This window comes from Xiphophorus couchianus, chromosome 3 (genome assembly GCF_001444195.1).
Source record: "Xiphophorus couchianus chromosome 3, X_couchianus-1.0, whole genome shotgun sequence".
Taxonomy (NCBI): Eukaryota; Metazoa; Chordata; class Actinopteri; order Cyprinodontiformes; family Poeciliidae; genus Xiphophorus; species Xiphophorus couchianus.
In genome coordinates this window covers 1,858,422-1,881,874 of record NC_040230.1, presented here as the reverse complement: position 1 = coordinate 1,881,874, position 23,453 = coordinate 1,858,422, and the positions used below count along the sequence as shown (strand labels likewise).

Below are 23,453 nucleotides of genomic sequence, written 5' to 3'. Positions count from 1 at the left end.
AAATTGACAATTTCAAACCACATTGGCTTAATAACTCCCTCCCACCCTCCCTATGTGAAAAAGTATTACATAATTAACAGACCTATTCTACCTCACATTCAGTGCTGACCTTACTAAACACTGGACTTTACAACAAATGCGTTGCGTGATAGATATCTAACTTATGGGTCCACTCACTGTACTTACAGCCGAGGTAGCGAAATAACTTCTAATGTCTGTCGTCCTTTTCTTTTTGGGTGACTCACATGGGCGTAGGTTTGGGTATGGACGGTCGTGACATGTCACGACCAATATTCAAGGAATATAAAATAGTCCCGACCAATTTTTGCCATATTAATTAAAAAAAAAACATAAGTATTTTTTAACAAAAACAAAATAAATAAACGAAAATCTACATTGATTAGTTTAATATTTCAATATACTACGCAGTGGTAGCATTCATTTTAAAATTTGCTGTTATGAACTATGACGACCCGCCATTGGCTCAAAGAACGTGGATCTACGTTCTTTGATTAGCTGCAACAGGCGGCGGCCAGCTGGCCACACGCGGAACGGAAGCTTGGTCCATGGTGCTGAAAGTGAAAGCGTCTCCTTCTGAGTTTGACATTTATTATGAGTCACCAAGGGCGTAGGTTTGGTCTAGGTTTTGGTGGGACCTTACAACTTACTGAACTAATCAATGTAGATTTTCGTTTATTTATTATGTTTTTGTTAAAGAATACATATGTTTCTTTTTTTGTAATTAATATGGCAAAAATTGGTCGGGACTATTTTATATCCCTTGACTATTGGTCGTGACATGTCACGACCGTCCATACCCAAACCTACGCCCATGGACTGGACAGGGGGGGTCCTGGCCTCTTTGGTGAACATGCTGTGGAGTTAGTACAGGAGAGCAGGAGACCAATTCCATGAGCCCATGCAGGGCTAGCTGGCAATTAGATCTGCCTCTAATGCATAACCTGGAAATCTGATGGTAAGACATGGAAATGCACCTTTGGTTAAACAAACAACTGAATCAAGTTGTTTGTTAGCAGCACATTCCAGCAACAAGCCAGTTCAAAGTGATTTACACCATAGAGCAACCAATTATGAAACAAGCAATATGCATCAAATGTCATCAAAATCATCAAGAATAATCATTATCAAATACATTGATCAATTTTCCTTGTTTTAAAGGAACTCAGTGTTTCAGTTGTTTTGCTGTTTTCTGGAAGAGGAAGCTAGAGTACTCAGAGAAAATCTGAGGATATGCAAACTTTATGCATACAGACTCCAAGGATTCAAACCCTGGGCCTTATTGCTGCAAGGTAACAGTGGTAGCACCATGCAGCCCCCAAAATAAGCATGTTAATGAAATATTGAATCAGTTTACTGTTCTGTGGTTCTAAAGTGAGAATACTGTCTGATATCCTGAAACGATCTGAGAGAGAAACTGAAAATGATGATGCTCCTCTGATACAGATGGATTCACTGACTCCCTGGCTAATTTTTATAGTGGGCATAAAAATGGCCGTGCACCAGGAAAGTATCGACGACTTTACAACAGAAAAAAAGAAACTGACTGAGGAAAGAAATATGATGGAAGCAGATCGACAAGCTGAGACCAAAGAACCGAGAGAGACACACAAGTGATTAGATTTCTAAATTACCATTGAAACTTTTGTTGTTTTTGTTTCAGAAAATTACATTTGTTGTTTAATATTCCAGTTTCTCCAGACATATTTGGCCATTATTATCACAGGTAAAGTGCTGATGTCTGACAACAAAGTGAGCCAGGGCCTCTGCTGGGGTGGAGAAAATTTGATTAATTAGCAACAGGTTTACAGTAAATTATGCCACTTCTAACTAGAATGGTAGCTTTCCAATTTTGATGTGCACTCTAACTTTTGAAATCTATTGACATTAAACATTAAATATGTACATTGGTATTTCTTTTGTATGTAATTTTTTTAAATATTATTTTACCAAAGCTTCCCTTCTTTCTCCTGTTTCCTCTTGTCTAATGGATCCAGAGTGTGGGCCGTGCCCGGATGACTGGATTCTTTTCAGACAAAAATGCTACATGTTTTACGACAAACCAGCTCCTTGGAAGACCTGGGAAGAAAATCGAAGGTTCTGTCAGAAGAATAGTTTGTAGTTTGATTGTAATTGATGATCAGCAGGAGGAGGTAAAATTTAAAGTCTCGTTTAGCAGTTTAAAGCTAATCTGGAAGTTTCTAAAGAAATTGATGTCTTGAAGTAAGAATGGTTATGACAATATTAAAAATTTGTTCACAGGAATTTGTCAGTAAACACATCAAATACTACTATGATAAACACCATTGATACTGGATGGGACTCAGAAAAATTAACAACACCTGGACCTGGCTTGATGGATGTGTAGACACTCTTGGGTAAGAACTGTTACCTAAAATTATACATATTTAAATAGAAACGTAAATATATATTGACAAGCTTGTAGAAGAGTTAAACTGTGAAAATGACTCCAGGATCTCCAGGACTTCTTCTAAAACCAAACCTTGGTGGACTGTGAGATATGTTTGGGTTCATTGTTCTGTTTGGACGTCCAATGATGTCAAAGCTTACTGGGCTTCCTCAAGCTTCAGGCGTCCTCACAGACAGCAGGACAGTTTCTCCCAGGATATCCTGATTCCTGACAGTTATCGGTTTGATGTCAAAGAGCTGTGACTTTATTTTATGTTCTGAGGTTTCTGTTTCTGTTTTATAGGTTCTGGGTGAAGGATGTGTTCTATGTTTATGGACCGTATGTACCGATACTCCCAGAAAGAAATCCCACAGACTGCTGGAAAGAAGTATACTCTGGGTTTCTGAACAGATTCATCTGTGAGCGTAACGCTCGACTAAGATCCAACTGACTCTTCTCTTAAAGTTTCATGCAGGAGTGCTCAATTATGTAATGAATTTTTATATATAAATTGTAACATCATGACTTCAATAATCTGCTGGTCATTTTGTCTCTTCATTCTAAGTGTTTATGAACTCTCACCTAATGAACCTGTCTGTGTTGCACAGGCAGGGTTTGATGTTGTTTTTGTGCAGGAACCAGATTCTCTCAATCATTCCAGAGCGTTTGTCAGCAACTGACCAATTGGCATCGCAAGTACACACCTCTTATCCGTAGGAACTGACCTCAGACAATATTGACAGTATTTAGCAAAGCAAACACACTGCGGTCAGAGAGATTTTGAGAAATAATAGATGTTCAGTGGTGAACCTAACTAAATGACATTACCTAAAGCATGCAAAGTGTCTTACTCTATGCACAAATTGAGTCAAAGGAAAGTTTCCACCTAGATGGACAAATAGTTTTAACTTTTCTTATATACAGTATATATAATTAATATAAGGCTCTACCAACAAAAAGGCTTTCAGAGCAATATATAAATATGTGACTTTTTGCTTGTATTTGTTTAACAACCCTGGTTGTCATGTATTCTGTGGAGCTCATTGTTTGTTATTGCTTTTTGCTCAATTATGTTTCTTAAAGAAAAATATACATTTTTTCATATGTGGGCTCACTGATATTTTGAAATGTGTACATTGTAATTGTTTTTTAATATAGTTTGTCATGTTGCTTTTCGTATGTCTATTTCTTTTATTCCTCTGATAATTGAGCGAGATGCATAGGTTTTATGTACAATGTGTGCTTTATTTTGAGTACAGTTTGTGTTCTAATTCTAATAACATCTTATTTTAAAAAAATCAATAATGGCACCATTGCACACCAGAACTGAGGGGGGTGATATTTCCTGTCATGGACATGGTATCCAATGTTTCTTTTATTATTAAACAAATACTAATAATATACCACAATAAATTCATTACCAAATTATTCTAGTTTATTTTTTATTTTATTTGAAGATAAAATCTTGAGCATTGTTAAATAAAACATAATTATACAAAATTAGATGTATACACATGTATGTGCAGGGTTGGGAAGTTTTGTTAAGCTAGTGCTACAAGTCTGCAGTAGTTGAATCGTTTAAGGATAAAATATGTCTCCATGCCAGACCAGAGATTTTGTTAGAGATTCAATTATTACTTTATAGAATTTGGACAAAAGGTTTATTAGTTATTTTTTTTATGGATACCATCATATGTACTGATAAACATCATATGTACTGGTTGGCAGATAAATATGCAAAACAAGCAACAAAAAATAGTTAAATTGATATATTGGTAACAATCAGTAAAGGAGAAATCAAAGCAGTGGGAATAAGAAATATTTGGCAGGCGGCTTTACAGCATTCAAAGAAAAGTTGGTGTCATGAGAACAGGACGAAACAGAAACAAGGAAACGATTATATCCAGATTACGTTTTGGTCATACCGGGTTAAATACTACTTTATTTAAAATGGGAAAACATCCAACAGGAAAATGTGATATTTGTTTTCAAGAAGAGAGAGTAAAACATGTTTTGTTGATCTGTTCCAAATATTTTTGTTGAGAGAAGGGAATTAGTATATAGACAAGACAATAAATTAGTTACAGTCCGTTCCACACTTCATACCAGTTGGTGGCGGTAATGCACCAATTTGATTGCCTGCCAACCGGCAACAACCGTCAAAGAAGAAGAAGATGACGTCAGCATCGCAGCAAATCCATTACTGAAGACTGATTTCTGTTTTCACAGGTGGGTTAAATGCACAACAGATAATCAATGTCCTTGTAAGTTCAGGACATTGTTTTATTGATATCAATTCTATTTTGAGATATTTCTGTGTATTAGAAGTGACTGTTTACTGCCGCTAGCCTAGATGCTAACTACCGTTATAAACACGTTGGATGTTATTTTTTAATTTCTGTCATGCGCACAGCGCTGGGGAGCGAAAAGACGACAATTTTACCTGCCGCTTACGCGATTCCGTTAACAAAATGAAACCTGGAGATGTAGGTGTTATTAATTTATTGCAGTTCGCCGCTTCAAGGGAAAATAACGCAGAAAAACCGTTGAAGAACTGCTCCAAACCACTCGTTCATGTTTCTCGGTCCCTGTGTTTGCTTCGCTACGCAGACCCGTTGCCATAGAAATGACTGACAACAGTTACACTATTATATCAATATTCAACAGTAAAATCCGTTGCTTATGTATTAACCCCAAATTAAGGCTGTTGCTAGTGGGTTTACCCCTTGTGCCCAGTGCAGCACTGAAAAACTTCAGTCCCCGTCCCCCTGCTGAATGGACGCCCTTCCGGTCTGTATAAATAACGGTCAGAGCGGACAATCAGCTCCCAGATTGATTTATTCTCCATCTATTTAGGAACCAGGGAGGCCCATTGCTGTTTCCAATAGGGTTTGTCATTTAAGGCTATTTCTGTGGGGTTAAAGGCAAAGCAGGATGTAGTCTATGCCTCACTGGTTCCGTCCAGACCACAACGTGAAGCATCCGCTCGGACGTAGCAGAACCAGACTCAGCCTCCTGAATGCGTAATTACGCACTCCAGAGGGGAGAATAATGTCTGGTTGAGGACGCTGAGATAGAGCTGCTGCTGTGAACAGTAACAACGAAAGTTACGAACTGTAACGGTGAAGATGAGCAGAGCAGGTCAACAACTTGTGCTTCGTAACAGCGGTATGAGGAGGATGAACCGGTTAACACTCCTGTGGTAAACTCTGATATTTACAGAAAGCAGGCAATATAACTGGACCTTCAACTCAACCATCTGCACCCAGTTCAGGTTTATCATGATTGCGAATTGTATTTTTTTGTATTTTAATATTCTTGCAAATCACTCTATGTAATTACAATGAAATGGTTTGTAAATCGCCTCAGCCTGTTACAGCAGCTGATGTTTCTAAATAAAAACATGTGTACTTTGCTCAGTCTGTTTCCAGTCTTTATTGAATTTGCCTGCAATTACTTTTTAAATCCAGAAGATGTCACTCAAGTGACACAACAACACAATGTCCACACAGTATGGGAAATGTGCCAGACACCCAATGAGGCCTGATCAGAAGCACAAACAATACTCTGGTATCTGGCATTATCGGTAGTTTCTTCTTCTGTGGATTGTAGGAAGATGATATGTTTTGGGTCACAGTACGCATGATCTGCTTTCAGAAAAGATCCATTTATTCTGTTCACAAGATAACGGACACCAGTATGTTTTAGAACCACTCTGGAACCCGTTCTCAAACCGTGCCATTGTCAAAGAAAACATTTGCTATTTTTGTGTAAATATACAGTACAAACACAACAAAACTCTTCCATTTTGTTGTCGTGTAAACAGAACCATAGTTATCTCTTTCTATGCTGGCAGGACAAAGTTAATGTTTTACATCTGGTTTGATCATCAAATGAGTAACTGTGGTCGATTGTAAAACATATTATATGCATCAGAGTGTAAACCCTTATGGAGTGAATATATATATTTTATAACCAGGGACCATAGGCGCCGGAACAGGGTGGGTTCAGGGGGCCATTGCCCCCCCTCCCACTTTACGGCCCTGCCCGTCCGCTGGTCCCGCCAGACATTTACACAGGCTGCACGCAACTCTGACAATCCGTGACTGACATCTCTTTGTGTTTATATGCAGACAGAGGTACAGATAAAACCTACAGCATTGAGATCTGGACCAAATCTCCAGATCATAACAGTCACCCAAAGGTTTATGCACATGCGGCAGCTTCGGGTCGGGTTGGGATCATGAACCGGTCTGACATCTGAAAAAAGGCTTTGACTCTGATCCGGTCCAGGTCTGAACCAATTCTGCCTAAAAACTGAATAAGATTTCTGTATTCGTCACCATTTATAAAACTGTGACGATGTTTTCTTTGTAATGGCGTTGGGATGAAAAAAAAGGACATCAGGTCCATGTCTGTTTACGGGTCCGGACCAAATGCTCACCCACACTTTGCCCAGAGCAGAACATTTTTGCTCAGGTCAAAAAATAATTGCTTGAATTTGTTTTTTGTTGTTTTTTTTCTCTTTGCTCTTCCAAAAGCCAATCAACCATCAGTAGCCATAAATATCGATGGCTACTGATGGTTTTCAGGTCTCTGTAAGCTGTTGAAATTCATTTTTGTCTGCTAAGTAACAAGCACATTAAAATTTATTCATGGTGTTTTTCATTTTGTTTGTAATGCAAAAATATTGCCAGCAGTCTGGCGGGTTATCTGTCCCACTCAGAAACCTCTTTCCCGCACAATTTGTGGAACATGCAGCAAATATAATCTGCGCTGCCTTTTGGTTTTAGACCCACAGCATCCAGATAGAGCTGCTGCGCCGCAACATGATGATGCGCTTTAACCATTAGGTTGCTGCTCTAAATTGGCATTGCTGGAGAATATTTGACTACTATTTTAATATTATGTTGCAAATGTTTGACCAGTCGGGATTTTTGTCGTATCTATCTGTCCTCGGCATAGTTGTATTGAGTATTTTGGACTTGTAATATGTAGCTGAGCTCAGGGGCGCCTGCAGCTGAACGGCTGTACGCACTCTGTGGACCTTGAGATTTTCTTTTAAGTAAAACAGAAAAGAATAATTTTTGAATTTTTTTAATTTATTATCTAACCCTCTTTACTAGCCAACAATCATCAAATCTAGCCAGCCTGCAGCGCATGGTAGACCCAAAAACATTGTCCTCCAGGTAAGCGGTGTTTACTGTTTACTTTGGGGACAAATTGCGGCAAACCCACTGAATTGATTGACAGGTGCCATCATATTAATTGAACAAGTGCGCCCTTGACGTTCAAAGTACGTAACAGAGGTGACAAAACTCCCCAATGCCCCCCCACCTCAAAAGTGAATCCTGCGCCGCTGCCAGGGACAGGAGAATTGAAGAAATGTTTATGAGACAGAGTGAGAGCTCGCTTCTTGGCATGAAAGGTTTGTTACAGAAGCAGACTCGTTTTCCAAAACTGTTTGAGTAAGGAAATAACCCACAGAGCAGCGATAGAGATGCTGCATCACATCCTGACGACGTTTAAAAAGAGGAAGAAGAACCCGCCTGCTTTCCATGAGCTACAGCTGAAATCGCTCAATCAGCTGTTGGACATTTTATAATATCTAAATCTTTGTTTTTTTTTCTGTTAAGGATGGAGAACAACAGGGATGAAGACTCTTCTACAGTCAATGTCAACAATGCCAAACGTCCTCTTAATAGTAAGTGACTCTATACATATTTAAAATTTTATGAGGATTAAAAAATAACAATGCTATCTAGATGCACTTCATACATTTTTATTCCCTCTATAGGAAGTTACAGTTTCTTAACACGGGTTGTAACAGGAGTTGTTTTTATGTCACATATAAACCTCAAGCCTAGAACAACGAGATTTTAGTGGTACAATAAAAGAAAAATTAACTCGACTTGGAGTATAGACTAAGATTGATGTTCTCAGGGTTCTTATGTTGACATGTAACTTGGTCTGTTGAAATGTTTTTCTTTGAAATAGCTTTTAATTTTAGTAAATGTGACTACTTTCAGTTGACCATTTTCAGTTCTGTATAATCCATAAAATGTTTTGAAAATCTGCTGTGCATAATAATTTGGAACAGTTCATTTTGAGTTTATTTTTGAAAAACAGTAGTGTTATCATTGGGAGGTTCAACAAAAGTTGATTTATACTCTTAATAGGTCATGACTTGAAAATTATACTGACCATCTTTTCCATTGACCATTTAGGAACATCTGAGAAAATATCACTTGTATAATAATTTTGAACACGGTGTAAGTAGGCTGCGAAATACAGGTGAGCTACAACAAGAGACAGTGATCGGCGATCGTATTTTTCACATAAATCGCCCGATTATTCACCAGAACAGAAAAAAGTGGTGTCATTTGCATAGAGAATACTTTTAAAATGTGTAGGTACGTAAAATAGATCATTGATGTATAAAATAAAATGTTTTAGTCCAATGACTGACCCCTGGGGTCCTGCACAGTCTATATAATGTGAGTCAGATCTGACATTGTTTATCTCTACAACTCTACTTTTTTGTTTTCGAAATAATTGGAGACCCATTCATATTTAAGGCTTCTATACCATGTTTACTTAACTTTTCTAGCAATATAATGTGAGCAATGGCATCAAAGGCTTTTTAACTTTACGTGCGCCACACATTTCAAACACTTTTAGACTTGAGAGCCCAGGATCTTAGCATGAAAGTGGTATTGGAATTCGCCATTCAGCCACAGCCACACGTTTCATCCACCAGCCGGTGTTCAGAGAACGATTTAGCCTAATGTTGTTATTAAACACATGTTCGAATTTTTATGAATTGTAGAGTAAAAAGGAAGAGAACCAGCAGAAAAACTAAGTATGCATGGGTCAGAGTTGGCTGTGGGGACTGTACGTTTTCACACCAAGTTGTCTTGTCTTTGATGCATTAAACATAAGGTGTGGACATATTTATATGTGATTCTTTTTATGTAGTGACAAAAAAATACAAAAAACAATCTCACACTCTTAAAAACAAAAGAAAAGGCAGAAAATGTGCAATATTGTCTGTGATATTATCAAGGTAGATAGACTTAGAGCTGAACCTTCAAAGCCACATAAAGCCAGTTACAAAGTCTCCCTTCTATCACTTGGAGAATATTTCCAAGATTAAAGGACTAATTTTCCAACAAGACCTAGAGAAACTAACCATGCATATCTTTAGTTGTATTGATTACTTTACAGGTCTGACTAAAAATTCAGTTAAATAGCTGCAGCTGATCCACAATGCTGATTCTGACGTTCTCACTCAAAACCAGGAAGACGGAGCACATCTGGTTCCAGTTCTAAAGTTCTTAGACTGACTCAATGTAGCTCAGAGAACAGACTTCAGAAGTCTTCTGTTAGTTTATGACTAACTGAACGGCTTTGTACCGCACTACATTAAAACTCGTTGTATCAACCTTCCAGACCCATCAGATCCTCTGGTTCTGGTTCTGCTCTGCATCCCCAGAACCAGAACCAAACATGAAGAAGCAGCTTTCAGCTTCTGTGCACCACAAATCTGGAACAAACTTTCAGAAAACTGCAAAACAGCAGAAGCACTGAGTTCCTTTAAGACAAGTCTGGACCCCCACCAGTGATCACTGGAACATTGACCAACATATTTGATGTGTTTTGATGATTTTAATGATGGAACTTGACAAAATGTAAAATCTGTTACTGGTTTCACAATTGGTCACAGCATGATGTGTTTATGACGGCTTCACGATGTAAACCACTTTTAACTTCCTCCTTGCTGAAATGTGCTGTACAAATAAACTTGATTGAATGATCAACAATGATATTGATTCCATTTTTTTCTTTCAGCTGAGGAAGTGGAAGCAATAACAGTCCAGCACTCTTTTCTGTTGTTGATGTGTTTGGGGGTGTTAAGTGTCGTGCTGGCTGCAAAAGTCCTCTACAGTAAGTTTCATTTCAACAGAATACATTTTAAGTAGCTTCCTTTATGTCAAGTTTTTACAGGTTTAGAGACGATTTAGAGCAAACTTTCAGACTGAGGACCACTTTACACATTTAACAAACACTCATGGACCACCAAACTTGAAAATGACCCACAATAACACAACTTGAAATGAAAATATTAGTGTCTTATTGTCATAACAATAATAGACTTATTGTTATTTTCTCTGTTCATTCTAATGAGAAGAGTGGTGTTGTTCTGTAAATGTGACTGGTCACAGCAAAACAATGAACCAGTCTACCTGTTGTGATTTGTTTATAGAGTCTGAAAGTGTGGATTCTAAGCTTTGCAATAATCTCAAACACATAGTCAAAGAAGTTGTGTGTATTAATAGCGTTTTAGAGATATTTGTAATTTAGAATCACAATAACAGAAAAATGAACTTGAATTGCTTTGGCAGAAACAAAAATCTTTATCTGCACCATTAAGTCTAAAAATGTTCCACTAATTTCTATCAATTGTATTTATTTACTGATTAAATCATTTATAATTAAATAAAAAAACAGCTGACGTGTGAGCACAGCATTATGAGCAAACAAAGTGGTAAAAAACAAAGACTCACTAACAGAGACTGGAGTCTGACCATTCAGCAAACAGAAAAGAGGAGGTTAACAAATAATTTAGCTCTGTATAATGTTTGCACATGTTCTCTCTAACCTACTGATTGTTTAATTTGAAAACCTGTTGGAAATAAATGAAGTGAATCTAATCAAAGAGCCATTCAGATGAATTGAATCACTGATGAATGACACATCAGTACTCTCTCAGCAAGTATGACTTGGCTTCCTCTGATCATATAAGTAGTCCTGGCATTGATTTCTTTCCACCGGTATTTTCAGTTTTTCTTTTGAGTGACCCGGTTTTAAGCCATTTATCCATTATTATTTTAGCCACAGTCTTTTGGTACGCTAAGTTACACTTTGAGCTGACATTACACCAAATAAAAGGATCATTTACATGCAGTAACTTGTGGACCTTTAGGGGGCGCCCACGGACCACCAGTGGTCCAGGGATCAGAGTGCGAGAAAGACTAGTTTTGAGCATTGGGATACAAGTGTCTAACAGTAGGAGGGGTTATGAAGGTTGATAAAAAGTCAGGGACACTGAAGTGTCATCAAGAATCAATTTAACTTAATGCTGCCCAGCTTGAAACATATCAAAGTGTTAAAGTTTAAAATGGAAAATCTACAGGCATAGTCGTGGAGAGGATGATGTCTGGTTTTTGAACCTCATTATCTAATTTTTGCTTTTCTTAGATGATGTGGTTCTTTTGGTTTGTTCAGGCCATGGCTTCCGCCATGCACTGGACAGTAAACTCCTCTTAGTCTGAGGCCTGGATCCTGCGCGCTCTCAGTTCAGTGTAGTCTCTGCCTTAAGTGAAGGAGCTTAAGGATATTGGCATCTTGTTCATGATGGATGAAAAATCAGCCCAATTATTGTCAAGACTTCCAACAAAAAATCGCCACACAAGCATCAGGGTTTCTGTTCGGTAGTGAAAGGTAGTAAAAGGTAGTAAATTAAATGAGCTCAAATTAAGGCCAGTAACTAAAGGTAGTAAATTTTTCATCATCCCTTCAAAATATTTTTCATTTTCCATTGATGCTCACTTATTGTTTTAAGTTCGTTTTACTAAAATCTGTGTAAAAAATTATAACTATCGTACTGGCAGGACTCCTAGCTGCTGTGCGCATGCGTTGTGTTGGAACCACCTAATGCAGGGGTGTGAAACGTACGGCCCGCAGGCCGGAACCGGCCCGCCGAACGATTTAGTCCGGCCCGCTGGCTAAATGCATTATCATTATTCAACAACGATTATTGGAAAAAACATGTACTTCGTTTAATTTAAAATCTGCAGTTCCTATATTATCCACGAGGGGCGCTGTGTTTTATTCAGAGTGGACAACATGATGCAACACTGCAGCAGATGGTAGCACTGAGCTTCAGGTCCTGTAAACGGCTTCGATTTTATTGCTTTACCAGCTTTTTACTTTGGTCCTGGCAACCTCATCAACGAAATGTCTTTGTCAAAAAAGAGAAAAGTAGACACAGAGTGTCGGATTTTTCAAGAAAAATGGACTTCTTCTTATTTGTTCACGGAGGTGAATGGAAAACCCGTGTGCCTTGTGTGTCTGCAGCAGGTTTCGGTGCTTAAGGAATACAATATTCGGCGCCACTATGAAACTCAGCATGGCGAAAAATACAAGCACTTTAACGGAGAACTGAGAAAACAGAAGATAAATGAAATGTTGATGGGTCTGAGGAAACAGCAATCTGTTTTCACCCGGAGCCCAGAGGCCAGTGATGCTGCGGTGAAAGCCAGCTAGCTAACTGCTAGCCAAATAGCGTTAGCATCAAAGCCTTACTGTGAGGGAGAGTTCGTCAAGAACTGCATGCTGAAGGCTGCCGAAACTGTGTGTCCTGAGAAGCGACAAGCTTTTGCCAATTTTTGCTTGACCAGAAATACCGTGGCAGACAGAATTTCGGAACTATCGGCAGATTTGGACAACCAACTCAAATGCAAAACGGAGTCATTTCTCGCATTTTCTGTTGCAATTGATGAGAGTACTGATATTGCGGACGTCTCTCAACTGGCCATATTTGTTCGTGGAGTTGACGAGACGTTGACTGTCACAGAAGAGTTTCTTGAGTTGGTGCCCATGACCAACACCACGACAGCTGAAGACATTTTCTGCTCCATTGTTGGAGCGCTGGACAGAGTCGAGGTGGACCATCCCAATCACTGATGGCGCGCCGTCAGTGATTGGGAAAAAGACAGGTGTTGTGACAAAGTTCAGAGAGAAAGTACAAGCTGCAAATAAAGGGGGTGAGTTTTGGACATTTCATTGTATTTTGCAGCAGGAGGCATTATGCTGCAAGTCGTAAAAAATGGATCACGTCATGGAGGTGGTTGTCCGAACTGTTAATTTCATCCGAGGCAGAGCTCTCAATCATCGTCAGTTTGACAGCCTTCTCAGTGAATGCAGCATTGCCCATGGTCTACCATACCACACTGAAGTTAGATGGTTAAGTAGAGGTGCTGTGCTGAAGCGCTTCTTTGATCTACGTGGGGAAATTGGACAGTTCATGGAGAAAAAAGGTAAACCTGTTCAGGAATTACAATGCCCTCTATGGCTGCAGGACCTTGCATTTATGGTTGATATCACAGGACACTTGAATAATCTGAACAAAATGTTGCAAGGACGCAAAAAAATTGTAACACAGTATTATGACGCCATATGTGCATTCAAGTCAAAGCTGACGTTATGGGAGACGCAGATGGCAAGCGGGGACCCTGCTCATCTTCCCTGTCTCAGAGATGTGTGCGCAGCAAGCGTTAACCGTGATGTGAAACGGTACAAAGATACGATTTCAAGGTTGCTGAGTGAGTTTGAGAAAAGATTTCAGGTATTTAGCGAACTTGAGACAGAATTCTCAGTTTTTCGCTCACCATTCACAGTCAGAGCTTCTGATGTGCCCGTTGACATGCAGCTTGAAATCATTGATTTGCAGTGTGATGTGGAATTGAAGGACAAATTTGCATCAGTTGGCTTGGACACATTTAACAAGTATCTCCTACCAGGATATCCTAAATTGACAGCACTGGCTGCAAAAATGTTGTCCATGTTTGGGACAACATACCTTTGTGAGCAAATTTTTTCACTAATGAATATAAATAAAACCAAGCTGCGCTCAAAGCTCACACATAAGCACTTAAATGAGACTCTGAAACTGGCTGCTGCTCAGGACATGATGCCTGATATTGATGTACCTGTCCAGGCTAAAAGATGCCAAGTTTCAGGGGCAAATACTGAGTAAAACTAAATCCTATGGAATGTTACTGTCAACGTTGCACTATTAAAAATTACAGCTTTGAATATTTGCTGAATTAATTCTGTTAAAGTTAGTGCTAGTCAGTAACAGATTTACAACAAAAGAGTTTTGTTGAGTAAAATATTTCTCATGCATGCAATACATGTTATGTATGTAAGTTTTTCTATATGTATACATTTTATGCATCAACAAGAACGGTGACAAATGTACTTAATCAAATATCTGTTTAAAGCAGCTGACACTTAAGATTTCAAATGTGTGAAGCCAGACAATTTGTTCAAATTGATTCCCAGATGTGGAAACTTGATTTTAAATCATTTATTAATTTTTATCTGTTTGATGTATTGTGTCATGCAGGACAGTGTTTTTAAGTTCCAAAAACTGTGAATAAATGTTTTGCAACATTGTACAATCACTGTGATCAGTTCTCATGCATAATGCACTTAAATAAATGTAAAAGTAGTGTTGAAATTGCACATGCTTTTCTTAAAAACTCTGAGCTTTTTCATAATATATTTTGTAAAAGGGAAATTTGTTTAATATAAAAATCAACAAGTCCACTTTTATTAGTTCTATTTAATTTTGCAATGAGTTTACTTGTGTGGCCCCCTTGAGATCAGATTAAGCTGTATGCGGCCCCTAAACCAAAATGAGTTTGACACCCCTGGCCTAATGTGTTGAGACTAACTAGTCATTTTGCGCTTCGCCATGGGAAAATAAGTTTTCACAACTTTGGCTTGATGATCCGATGGTGCCAGATGTAGCGATGTAACTTCAAACTCCAGCTCAGCTACAAGCTAAAGTTTTACCAGCGACGTGACGGGAGCTGCAGACAGGCAGCATTAGGGAAATAAAGGGTTAGATTCAGAAGAGTGATTTTTATTGTTTAATTAGGCCCGAGCAGCAAAGCGCTGCGAAGGCCTATTGTATCTGTACTGTTTATTATTACGATTCTGCCCCCCTCTTTGGGCGCCTTTTTGGGGGTATTAAAAGGAGGATAATTTAATGTTAACTTTGGACAAAACGTTTGGCTCTTTCCTCCTTAATCTCCCGGATCCTCAGCAGGCGGCGGCGTGCTGCTAAAGTGAAACAACAACAAAGCGCATTGACGTCACAGATCACAGAGTTTAATTCCATACAAAGCAACGCATGAATCAATCAACAAAGCTGCAGAGGAACAGAGATATACATTGTTTACCTTATACAAACAAAGACAGACAAGGGAAAGACAGACAAACACAAAACAAAGACGAACAAAAAAGCAAAGACGCGTCTTTGGAGAGAGCCGATGTAAAAAAGGCAAAATGTTGGCCGCTCTCTGTATTTTTTCTCCTGACACGTAATCTTATAGTAAGGAGGTGTTTTTCTATTTAATTTATGCACTCAAGGCATTCCTCTTGTTGACCAACTGGAAACTCCCTTAAGCACTCAGAGAAACCTGGAACTCCCCCTAATCTACGGCAAAGATCAAAGGGCCATCTGGTCTCTGGCAAAACAACAGAGGGGACCGCTTCGCTCTGACCCCCTGTGGCTCCCACGGTCATTCTGAGTACAGAACAATCCTGAGATAAGATTTCACAGATACCTGTGAAATCTAAAGTCTCTCTGCCCTGCCGGGAATGCTAATTTTATGGCCTCCTGTGCTGTGGGTGCTTGCCCATCTGGCTTAATTTTGAATGCTCAACACAGCCCTGTTCAAACTAAGAGTGTTGACTATACCTTTTACACATGTCGTAAGATTAACTGTATTAAGCACTGAAAATAATCATTTTTCCTTAACAGGGGCTTTTATCATATTCAAAAACTCACCAAACTTGGCGGAAGCGACTGGGCGGTTTAAAAATTTTGAATTTTAAGGTCGACGCAAAAATCGCCAAAAAAATGGCTCAACGGCGCCAACTAGCAATTTTCTGGAGACACAATGGTATGAACGTACTTCATCGTAGAGACATGAAATTTGGTACACATGTAGAGCTCACCAAAACACTCAGAACTTACATTTAATGTTATAAGCCAAGTATAACAGGAAGTCAGCCATTTTGGATTGAAGGTCCCATTTTGATCCCGATTTTGACGTTTACAGACTTCGTATTTGATCGAACTCCTCCTAGGGATTTCGATTGATTGACTTCAAACTCGGTCAGTCTGATCAGAAGACATGTCCCATTCAAAGTTATCAAAATGGTGAGTTTTAGAGCATGCTGAAGGGCGGATTACCAGGGGTCAAAGTTCACATACTCGCCATGAAACACGAAACTGTTATATATCCTGGACAGAAACACAGAGATACCAAACTTTCAGTGATTGATGATCATCGGGTGTCCAAAAATACCCTGTGGTGAAATGATGACATCAGTTAAGCCACGCCCCCTGAGAACAGGAAGTGTCATGTTTTACTGTGAACGGTCGCTATCTTAGCCCTTTGACCTAATCAACATGAAACTGTGTCCAGAGACAGAAGACATGTTGGTGTGTTGTGGATTCCAGCCCTGACCAGCTTCGATGGAGCAGGTGGGCGTGGCGGCATGGCGAAGTGACCTGTAATGCTGTTGCCATACGTTTGCTTCTAGATTCCACATATTTTCACCGAGCTGCACCAAACTTGGCCTGAGTGATCCTGGTGGGATTCCTGACAATCCTATATCATCATATTATGACGTCATCTAAGCCCCGCCCCCTCACAACAGGAAGTGCTATTTTTTTCCTTGGAAATTTCCATCTATGGCTCTCTTGACTTAAACAAGGTGATTCTGTGTTGGATGACAGATAGGAAGTTGGTCTCACTTGCTTTAAAGTGCCAAGAGTTTTCAATGGCGGCAACGCCGTTGCCATACGTTTGCCTCTAGATTCCTCATATTTTGACCGAGCTGCACCAAACTTGGCCTGAGTGATCCTGGTGGGATGCCTGACGATCCTATGTCATCATATTATGACGTCATCTAAGCCCCGCCCCCTCAGAACAGGAAATGCTGTTTTTTTCTTTGGAAAGTTCCATTTATGGCTCTCTTGACCTAATGAAGATGATTCGGATGATGAGCTCTGTCAATGCTTGCTGCTGGCTGAACCGTGTGGGCGTGGCCAAATGGCGAATATCAGTCCCTCGCCATATTCATACGTTTGGCTCTAATTCACACATAGAACATCAGATTGACACCAAATTGGATATGTATGACCTTTGTTCACTTCTAAAGAGCCCAACGGGTTTGAAATGTAACTTGACTCGACTGCGCCCCCTAAGTTGATACATCGGCTATATCTCCTCGATGCATCAACCGATCTGCACCAGATTTTTTGACAGTCGTCAGGGAACGCTGCCGAACGCATTCATGCGTATCGCCTGGTGGACAGGCAGGGAAAATGCGCGACAGCTTCTGCGGTGGCTGGCGGGCGGCGGTGCTGGAAACTGCAGCAGAGCTTCTGCAGTGGCGAGCAGGCTGCGGCTCTGGAAACTGTGCGAGAGCTTCTGCGGTGGCTGGAACCCCCGCGGTGGCCAATAGGCCGGAGCGGCGCTGAGCTGTGAGGGCGGCTCGAGGCTGCTTGCAGCTTTAATTATTTCTGAAACTGAATTAAGCTGTTCTTAGACTTAGACTTAGACTGATGGACCACGGCGCACATCTACAGTACATAGGCATTGAATGTAAACCAGATGCCCCTGATGCTCAAATCGTGTTTGGTGTGAATGTGGCATAAGAATAGAGTCTGAAATCCTGAAAGGGTCTAAGAAACTGAAAATGTTAATGAAGATAGTTTGAATGACTTTCTGACTAATTTGTGTGTTTTTACAGTGGCTATGGTGACGACCAAGCAGCATGAAAATATCAACAGCCTTGCAACTGAAAAACGTCAACTGGTTGATCAACAAAAGATGATGAAGAACCAGATCGAGGATATGGCCCGAGAGAGAGACTCGATCTGGGTCGCCGAAGGAATTATCAAAGAAAAAGATGAACTAATCCAAGATTTAGAGGAGTTTCAACGAGACTTATTGGAAATGATCCGAGACAGAGAGAGGCTGAAACAAGACACAGAGGAGCTGAGAAAAGACAAAGAGGAGCTGAGACGAGACAGAGGGGTGCTGGACAAAGACGAAGAGGAGTTTTTCCGAGACAGCGAGAAGCTTAGAAAAGACAAAGAGGAGCTGAGCCAAGACATAGATGAGCTGAGCCAAAGAAAGCAGGAGATGAATCAAAAGATAACAAAGTATAACAAAGACAAAGAGGAACTGAGACGAGAGAAAGAGGAGGTGATCCAGAAGATAGAGAAGCTGAACAAAGAGAAAGAGGAGCTGACCAATGAGAAACAGAAAGTGAGTGAAGACAAAGAGAAGTTGAAGGAGGAGCAAGAGGAGCTGAGAAAAGAGCAAGAGGAGTTGAGAAAAGAGCAAGAGGAGAGGAGAAAAGAACTAGAGAACCTGGAAAAAGAGCAAGAGTTGGAAATGATAAAGGCTCTGGCAAATATGACAGAGGAGCAGATAAATATAATGAAGGAGCTGATTGAAGAGAGAAAGCAGCTGAATAAAGAAGAAGAGGAGTTGGTCAAAAAAGAAGAGGAGCTTATTGAGGAGCTTAAAGAACATCTGAGAAAAGACAAAGAGGAGCTGAGAGAAGAGACAGATGAGCTGAGCAAAGCAACAGATGAGCTGAGGAAACAGACAGATGAGATGAACAAGCAGACAGATGAGGTGAGCAAATGGAAAGAGGAGCTGATCAAAGCAAAAGAGGTGTTGGAAAAAGAGACAGAGAAGCTGCTTGAAAAGCAAGAAGAGCTGGAGAAAGAGAAAAGGGATCTGAGCAAACAGGAAGCTGAGCTGGCTAAAGAGGAAGAGGAGCTGAGGACAAAGGAAGAGGAGCTCAACAAAACGAAAGATGAGCCGAATAAAGAGAAAGAAGAGCTAGACAGAAAAAGGAAGGAGCTGATCAAAGAGGAGGAAGAGCTGGACGAAAAGAGAAAGGCCCACGACAGAGAGAAATGGGAGCTGGACAACAAAAGAACGGAGCTGGACAAACAAAGAGAGCATCTGAAGAACAACAAAACTGAGAGGAATAACGAGATGGTGGAGCTGAGATTAGAAAAACGTGAGGCACAGTCTCGATGCAGGGAGAGAAATATCCTAAAAAAATCTATGACTTCGTCATGAAGCATAAACAGTTTCCAGTTGAAGAATTCTGCCCTCTAAATAGTAATTATATTTCTAGATTACATTTGAAACTCTTGATTATTAATTTTAATTTGGAAATATTCAATTAACAGTTTTTCAAGACACAGCTGACCATTATTACCACAGGTAGAGTGCTGAAGGTCACTTTTCTGACCACAAAGTGAGCCAGTAAAATTGATTCATTAGCAACAGGTTAACAGCCAAGTTTTGATTTCAGAGAATATTGTTTTTGTTTTTTTAGTGAACCCTGTTGTATGCTACTTCTGACTAGAATGATATTGTAATTTAATCACCTTCCAATATTGATCTGCACTCTACCTTTAAAAGCTTTGCTTGAGTAATTTTGACAATTGAAAGATTATATAAGTAAATGTGGATTTCTTTTAGAAACATTTTTTTCCTTTTGAGATTATTTTACCAAAGTTTCACTTTATTCTTCTCTTTCCCCTTGTTTAGTGAGACCAAAATGTCTGGATTGCAGGAAAGGCTGGATTTCCAATAGAAACCGCTGCTACCTCCTTTATGATGTCGATACTATGGGGATGAACTGGAACTATAGTTATCGTTTCTGTATAAATAATGCTGCATACTTGGTTGTAATTAATGATCTGGAGGAGCAGGTAAAACAAAACGCCACCTCTACTCTTGAAATTTAAAGCTAATCTGGAAGTTTCTGGAAGATTAATAGCTTGACAATACTGAATTGCCCATATAAATTGAATCAACACCTCCTAATGAATTTTTTTAAAGTGAGAATAGAAAACAAAAAAGGAGGAAGTGTTGCCCTAATACATAAGAATTTCTTCATTAAAAGAGAAAATTAAAAGAGAAACAACTTTTTAGGTAATTTAACTTTTGAATATCTGGGAATTGGGGTAAAAGGTCATAAACTAACTCTGATTCTAACTCTGTACAAAACTTCAACATATGTGGAAAACATCTTTATTGACTTTAATGAGCTTTTATCTCTTACATTCACCAATTATGACTGTTTAATAATTGTGGGAGATTTTAACATCCATGTTGACAAGCCCAAAGACAGAGAGGCAAAAACCTGACATATTCTTGATCATTTTGCTCTAATTCAGCATGTTAAACAATCAACACACAATCTAGGACACACACTGGACGTGATTATCAGTAAGGGTGTGAATATTTCCAGTGTCTCTGTAACTGATGTCATCCTGTCTGATCATTTTGCTGTTATGTTTTAAAATTCTTTCTCCATCGACTCACTTAGTAAAACAGCCACTATCACAAAACGTTCTTTCACAGACAGCAGAAACATTTAATCAGTTATACGTCTTCGCCTTCTTTGTGCTGTAACTATGAAGATGTGTTGGTAGATAACTTCCCTTCCAAAGTTTCAGATATCATTGATTTCATTGTGCTAGGGGTTGGCGATATGAGGAAAATCTAATATCCCAGTGTTACGATACACAATAAATATATCGCAATATTTTTAAACCTACAATTATTATAATCTGCAGTTATTTTAAGCTATGTAGTATGTAAAATGTTTCTGGGGTACTCTTTTCAAATGGACCATTAATGTCCGTTAATTTTTTTTTCAATTTGCATACAAAATCGGAATAACTGTAAATATTTTATTGTAATCATCAGTTGCACAAAGATATTTTTCACTAATGAAATTACTACCACTGCCTCTTTCTGTGGCCAACACTAGACCTTTAATAAACAAGATAAAAATAAATAAGTAAAAATCACCAAGCAAGAATCAACAAAGAAACATAAAACAGCTTGTAATGAAGACTGAAGATGGTCAGTTAGTGGATTAGCAATGACTCCAGGGTGTCAGTTTTGGACAGGAGATATATATATAGGTCAGATAATGGAGCTTACCAAGCTCCGCCCACAACCGACCTAGAAAATCCCACATGGCCGCAAGTCTCACAAACAAAGCCTCGCAGCGCGTTGTTTCTATGTAAACATGGCATCTTCCTCTTGGACTGATTCTCTGCAGAGTAGTTTCTGAGTCCATTAGTGCATCATTTCTGCCGGATTTTCACAATATATCAGCTACAATAATGGACAGAGGAACTACGAAGTTCATGTCATCTTTTTGGATGACATCAAGGTGTTTGAGCCACGTGATGCCTCCAACATTGTGCAGGTCACAGCAAAATCCTTTCGGTCGATGAGGAAAACGGCATATCCATCCCCGCCAACAAAATGCTAATAAATAAATAAATTGTAATATTTTTTTTAATGCAATACATATTTATCATATAGATACTGAAACAGTTCGTGAAACAGTATTCCACTCAATTAAATCTACATGTTCCATTCATCAGACTAGAAAATGCACAACACTACTGAAGCTGGAAAGGAGAGTTTCAAATGGATGAACAATCACTCAAAATATCCCCATTCACTAAACAGAAAGAAAGCAAAGCAATAATACTTACACCAGCACACACTCCTGTTAAGTTGCACAAAATTCGAGACCAAACTTCAGCTTTAAAAGAGAACAAACTTCAGCTTTAATTAACATTTGCAAATGGAGAAAACATACAAAGCTCACATCTCGGTGAGAATCGGATGAGTTCTGACTTGGGGCTGAACATCCCCTCATTTACATAGGATACATCACACATTACTTAGCCACACCCCCTGGCTCAAGTGTCAGGTAAAAATCTATACATTACTTATCTGTCAGTTCCAGTGGAGCAGGGTTGCATACACATTCACAGCTCAACTTTAGGTGTTTCTCCAAAAAGCCTCTCTGCTGATGGCTAAACAGATACTAGAAACTGAATTTCTACAAACTAGGCTCATCACCTTAGTCATGTCTCACATTTCTAACTGCTGAACACCATGTTCTTCATTTATCTGAGGAGGGTCAGAAGAGCATATATCCTGTTGAGCTGCAACTGAGTGCAAACCTTTAATAAAAACATCATAAAGTGTACATTCAAATTTATTTAAACTTTGCTACTAAATTTTTCCTTCACACTCCTTTGTTCTTGTTGATCCTACAAAGGTTGAGCTGCTCATGCGGTCGTGCACAAGCTTTGATCCAAGGAAGGCATTCTGCTTCTGATTTTGGAAATCTGTGAATTTTACTACCACAAATACGATCAGGATTCATGATATCACCAGTACAGATACCTCACTGGCAATGGAGAACCTTTTTTTCTATTGTTGATGCAAAAAACTTTCTGCCGGTTTGCTAGTCCACAATGTAGTCTGGCACTACATTAGCATGTGTTCACTAATGCATGTACTAGCATGTGTTACTAATTGCATGTACATTAGCATGTGTTTACTAATGCATGTACATTAGCATGTGTTACTAATGCATGTACATTAGCATGTGTTTATTAATGCATGTACATTAACATGTGTTTATTAATGCATGTACATTAACATGTGTTTACTAATGCATGTACATTAACATGTGTTTACTAATGCATTACATTAACATGTGTTTACTAATGCATGTACATTAGCATGTGTTTATTAATGCATGTACATTAGCATGTGTTTACTAATGCATGTACATTAGCATGTGTTTACTAATGCATGTACATTAACATGTGTTTACTAATGCATACATTAACATGTGTTTACTAATGCATACATTAACATGTGTTTACTAATGCAGTACATTAACATGTGTTTACTAATGCATTACATTAGCATGTGTTACTAATGCATGTACATTACATGTGTTTACTAATGCATGTACATTAACATGTGTTACTAATGCATGTACATTAGCATGTGTTACTAATGCATACATTAGCATGTGTTACTAATGCATGTACATTAACATGTGTTTACTAATGCATGTACATTAGCAGTGTTTACTAATGCATTACATTAACATGTGTTTACTAATGCATTACATTAACATGTGTTACTAATGCATTACATTAACATGTGTTTAATGCATTACATTAACATGTGTTTATAATGCATACATTAACATGTGTTATTAATGCATTACATTAGCTTGTTTACTAATGCATCATGACATGTGTTTACTAATGATGTAAAACATGTGT

The 23,453-nt window shown here is 38.9% G+C and overlaps 1 protein-coding gene and 1 long non-coding RNA gene across 3 annotated transcripts; both read left to right on the top strand.

Annotated features, from left to right (window-relative positions):
• The first annotated feature begins 1,980 nt into the window (after positions 1–1,980).
• LOC114142091 (uncharacterized) lies at positions 1,981–3,603 on the top strand. Its single transcript, XR_003594960.1, has 3 exons — positions 1,981–2,171; positions 2,281–2,396; positions 2,732–3,603. It is a non-coding gene; the product is annotated as an uncharacterized LOC114142091 (long non-coding RNA).
• Positions 3,604–4,502: 899 nt separating this feature from the next.
• Positions 4,503–20,011, top strand: LOC114139134 (golgin subfamily A member 6-like protein 7). 2 transcript variants are annotated; one of them, XM_028008826.1, is made up of 5 exons: positions 4,505–4,657; positions 8,065–8,132; positions 10,280–10,375; positions 18,050–19,443; positions 19,879–20,011. In XM_028008826.1, the coding sequence occupies exons 2-4, from the start codon at positions 8,066–8,068 to the stop codon at positions 19,399–19,401; spliced, it is 1,515 nt and encodes a 504-aa protein (XP_027864627.1). In that variant the 5' UTR covers positions 4,505–4,657; position 8,065; the 3' UTR covers positions 19,402–19,443; positions 19,879–20,011. The 2 variants fall into 2 exon arrangements, with proteins under 2 accessions (XP_027864636.1, XP_027864627.1); XM_028008835.1 differs by lacking the exon at positions 10,280–10,375 and having other exon boundaries at positions 4,503–4,657.
• Positions 20,012–23,453: the final 3,442 nt, after the last annotated feature.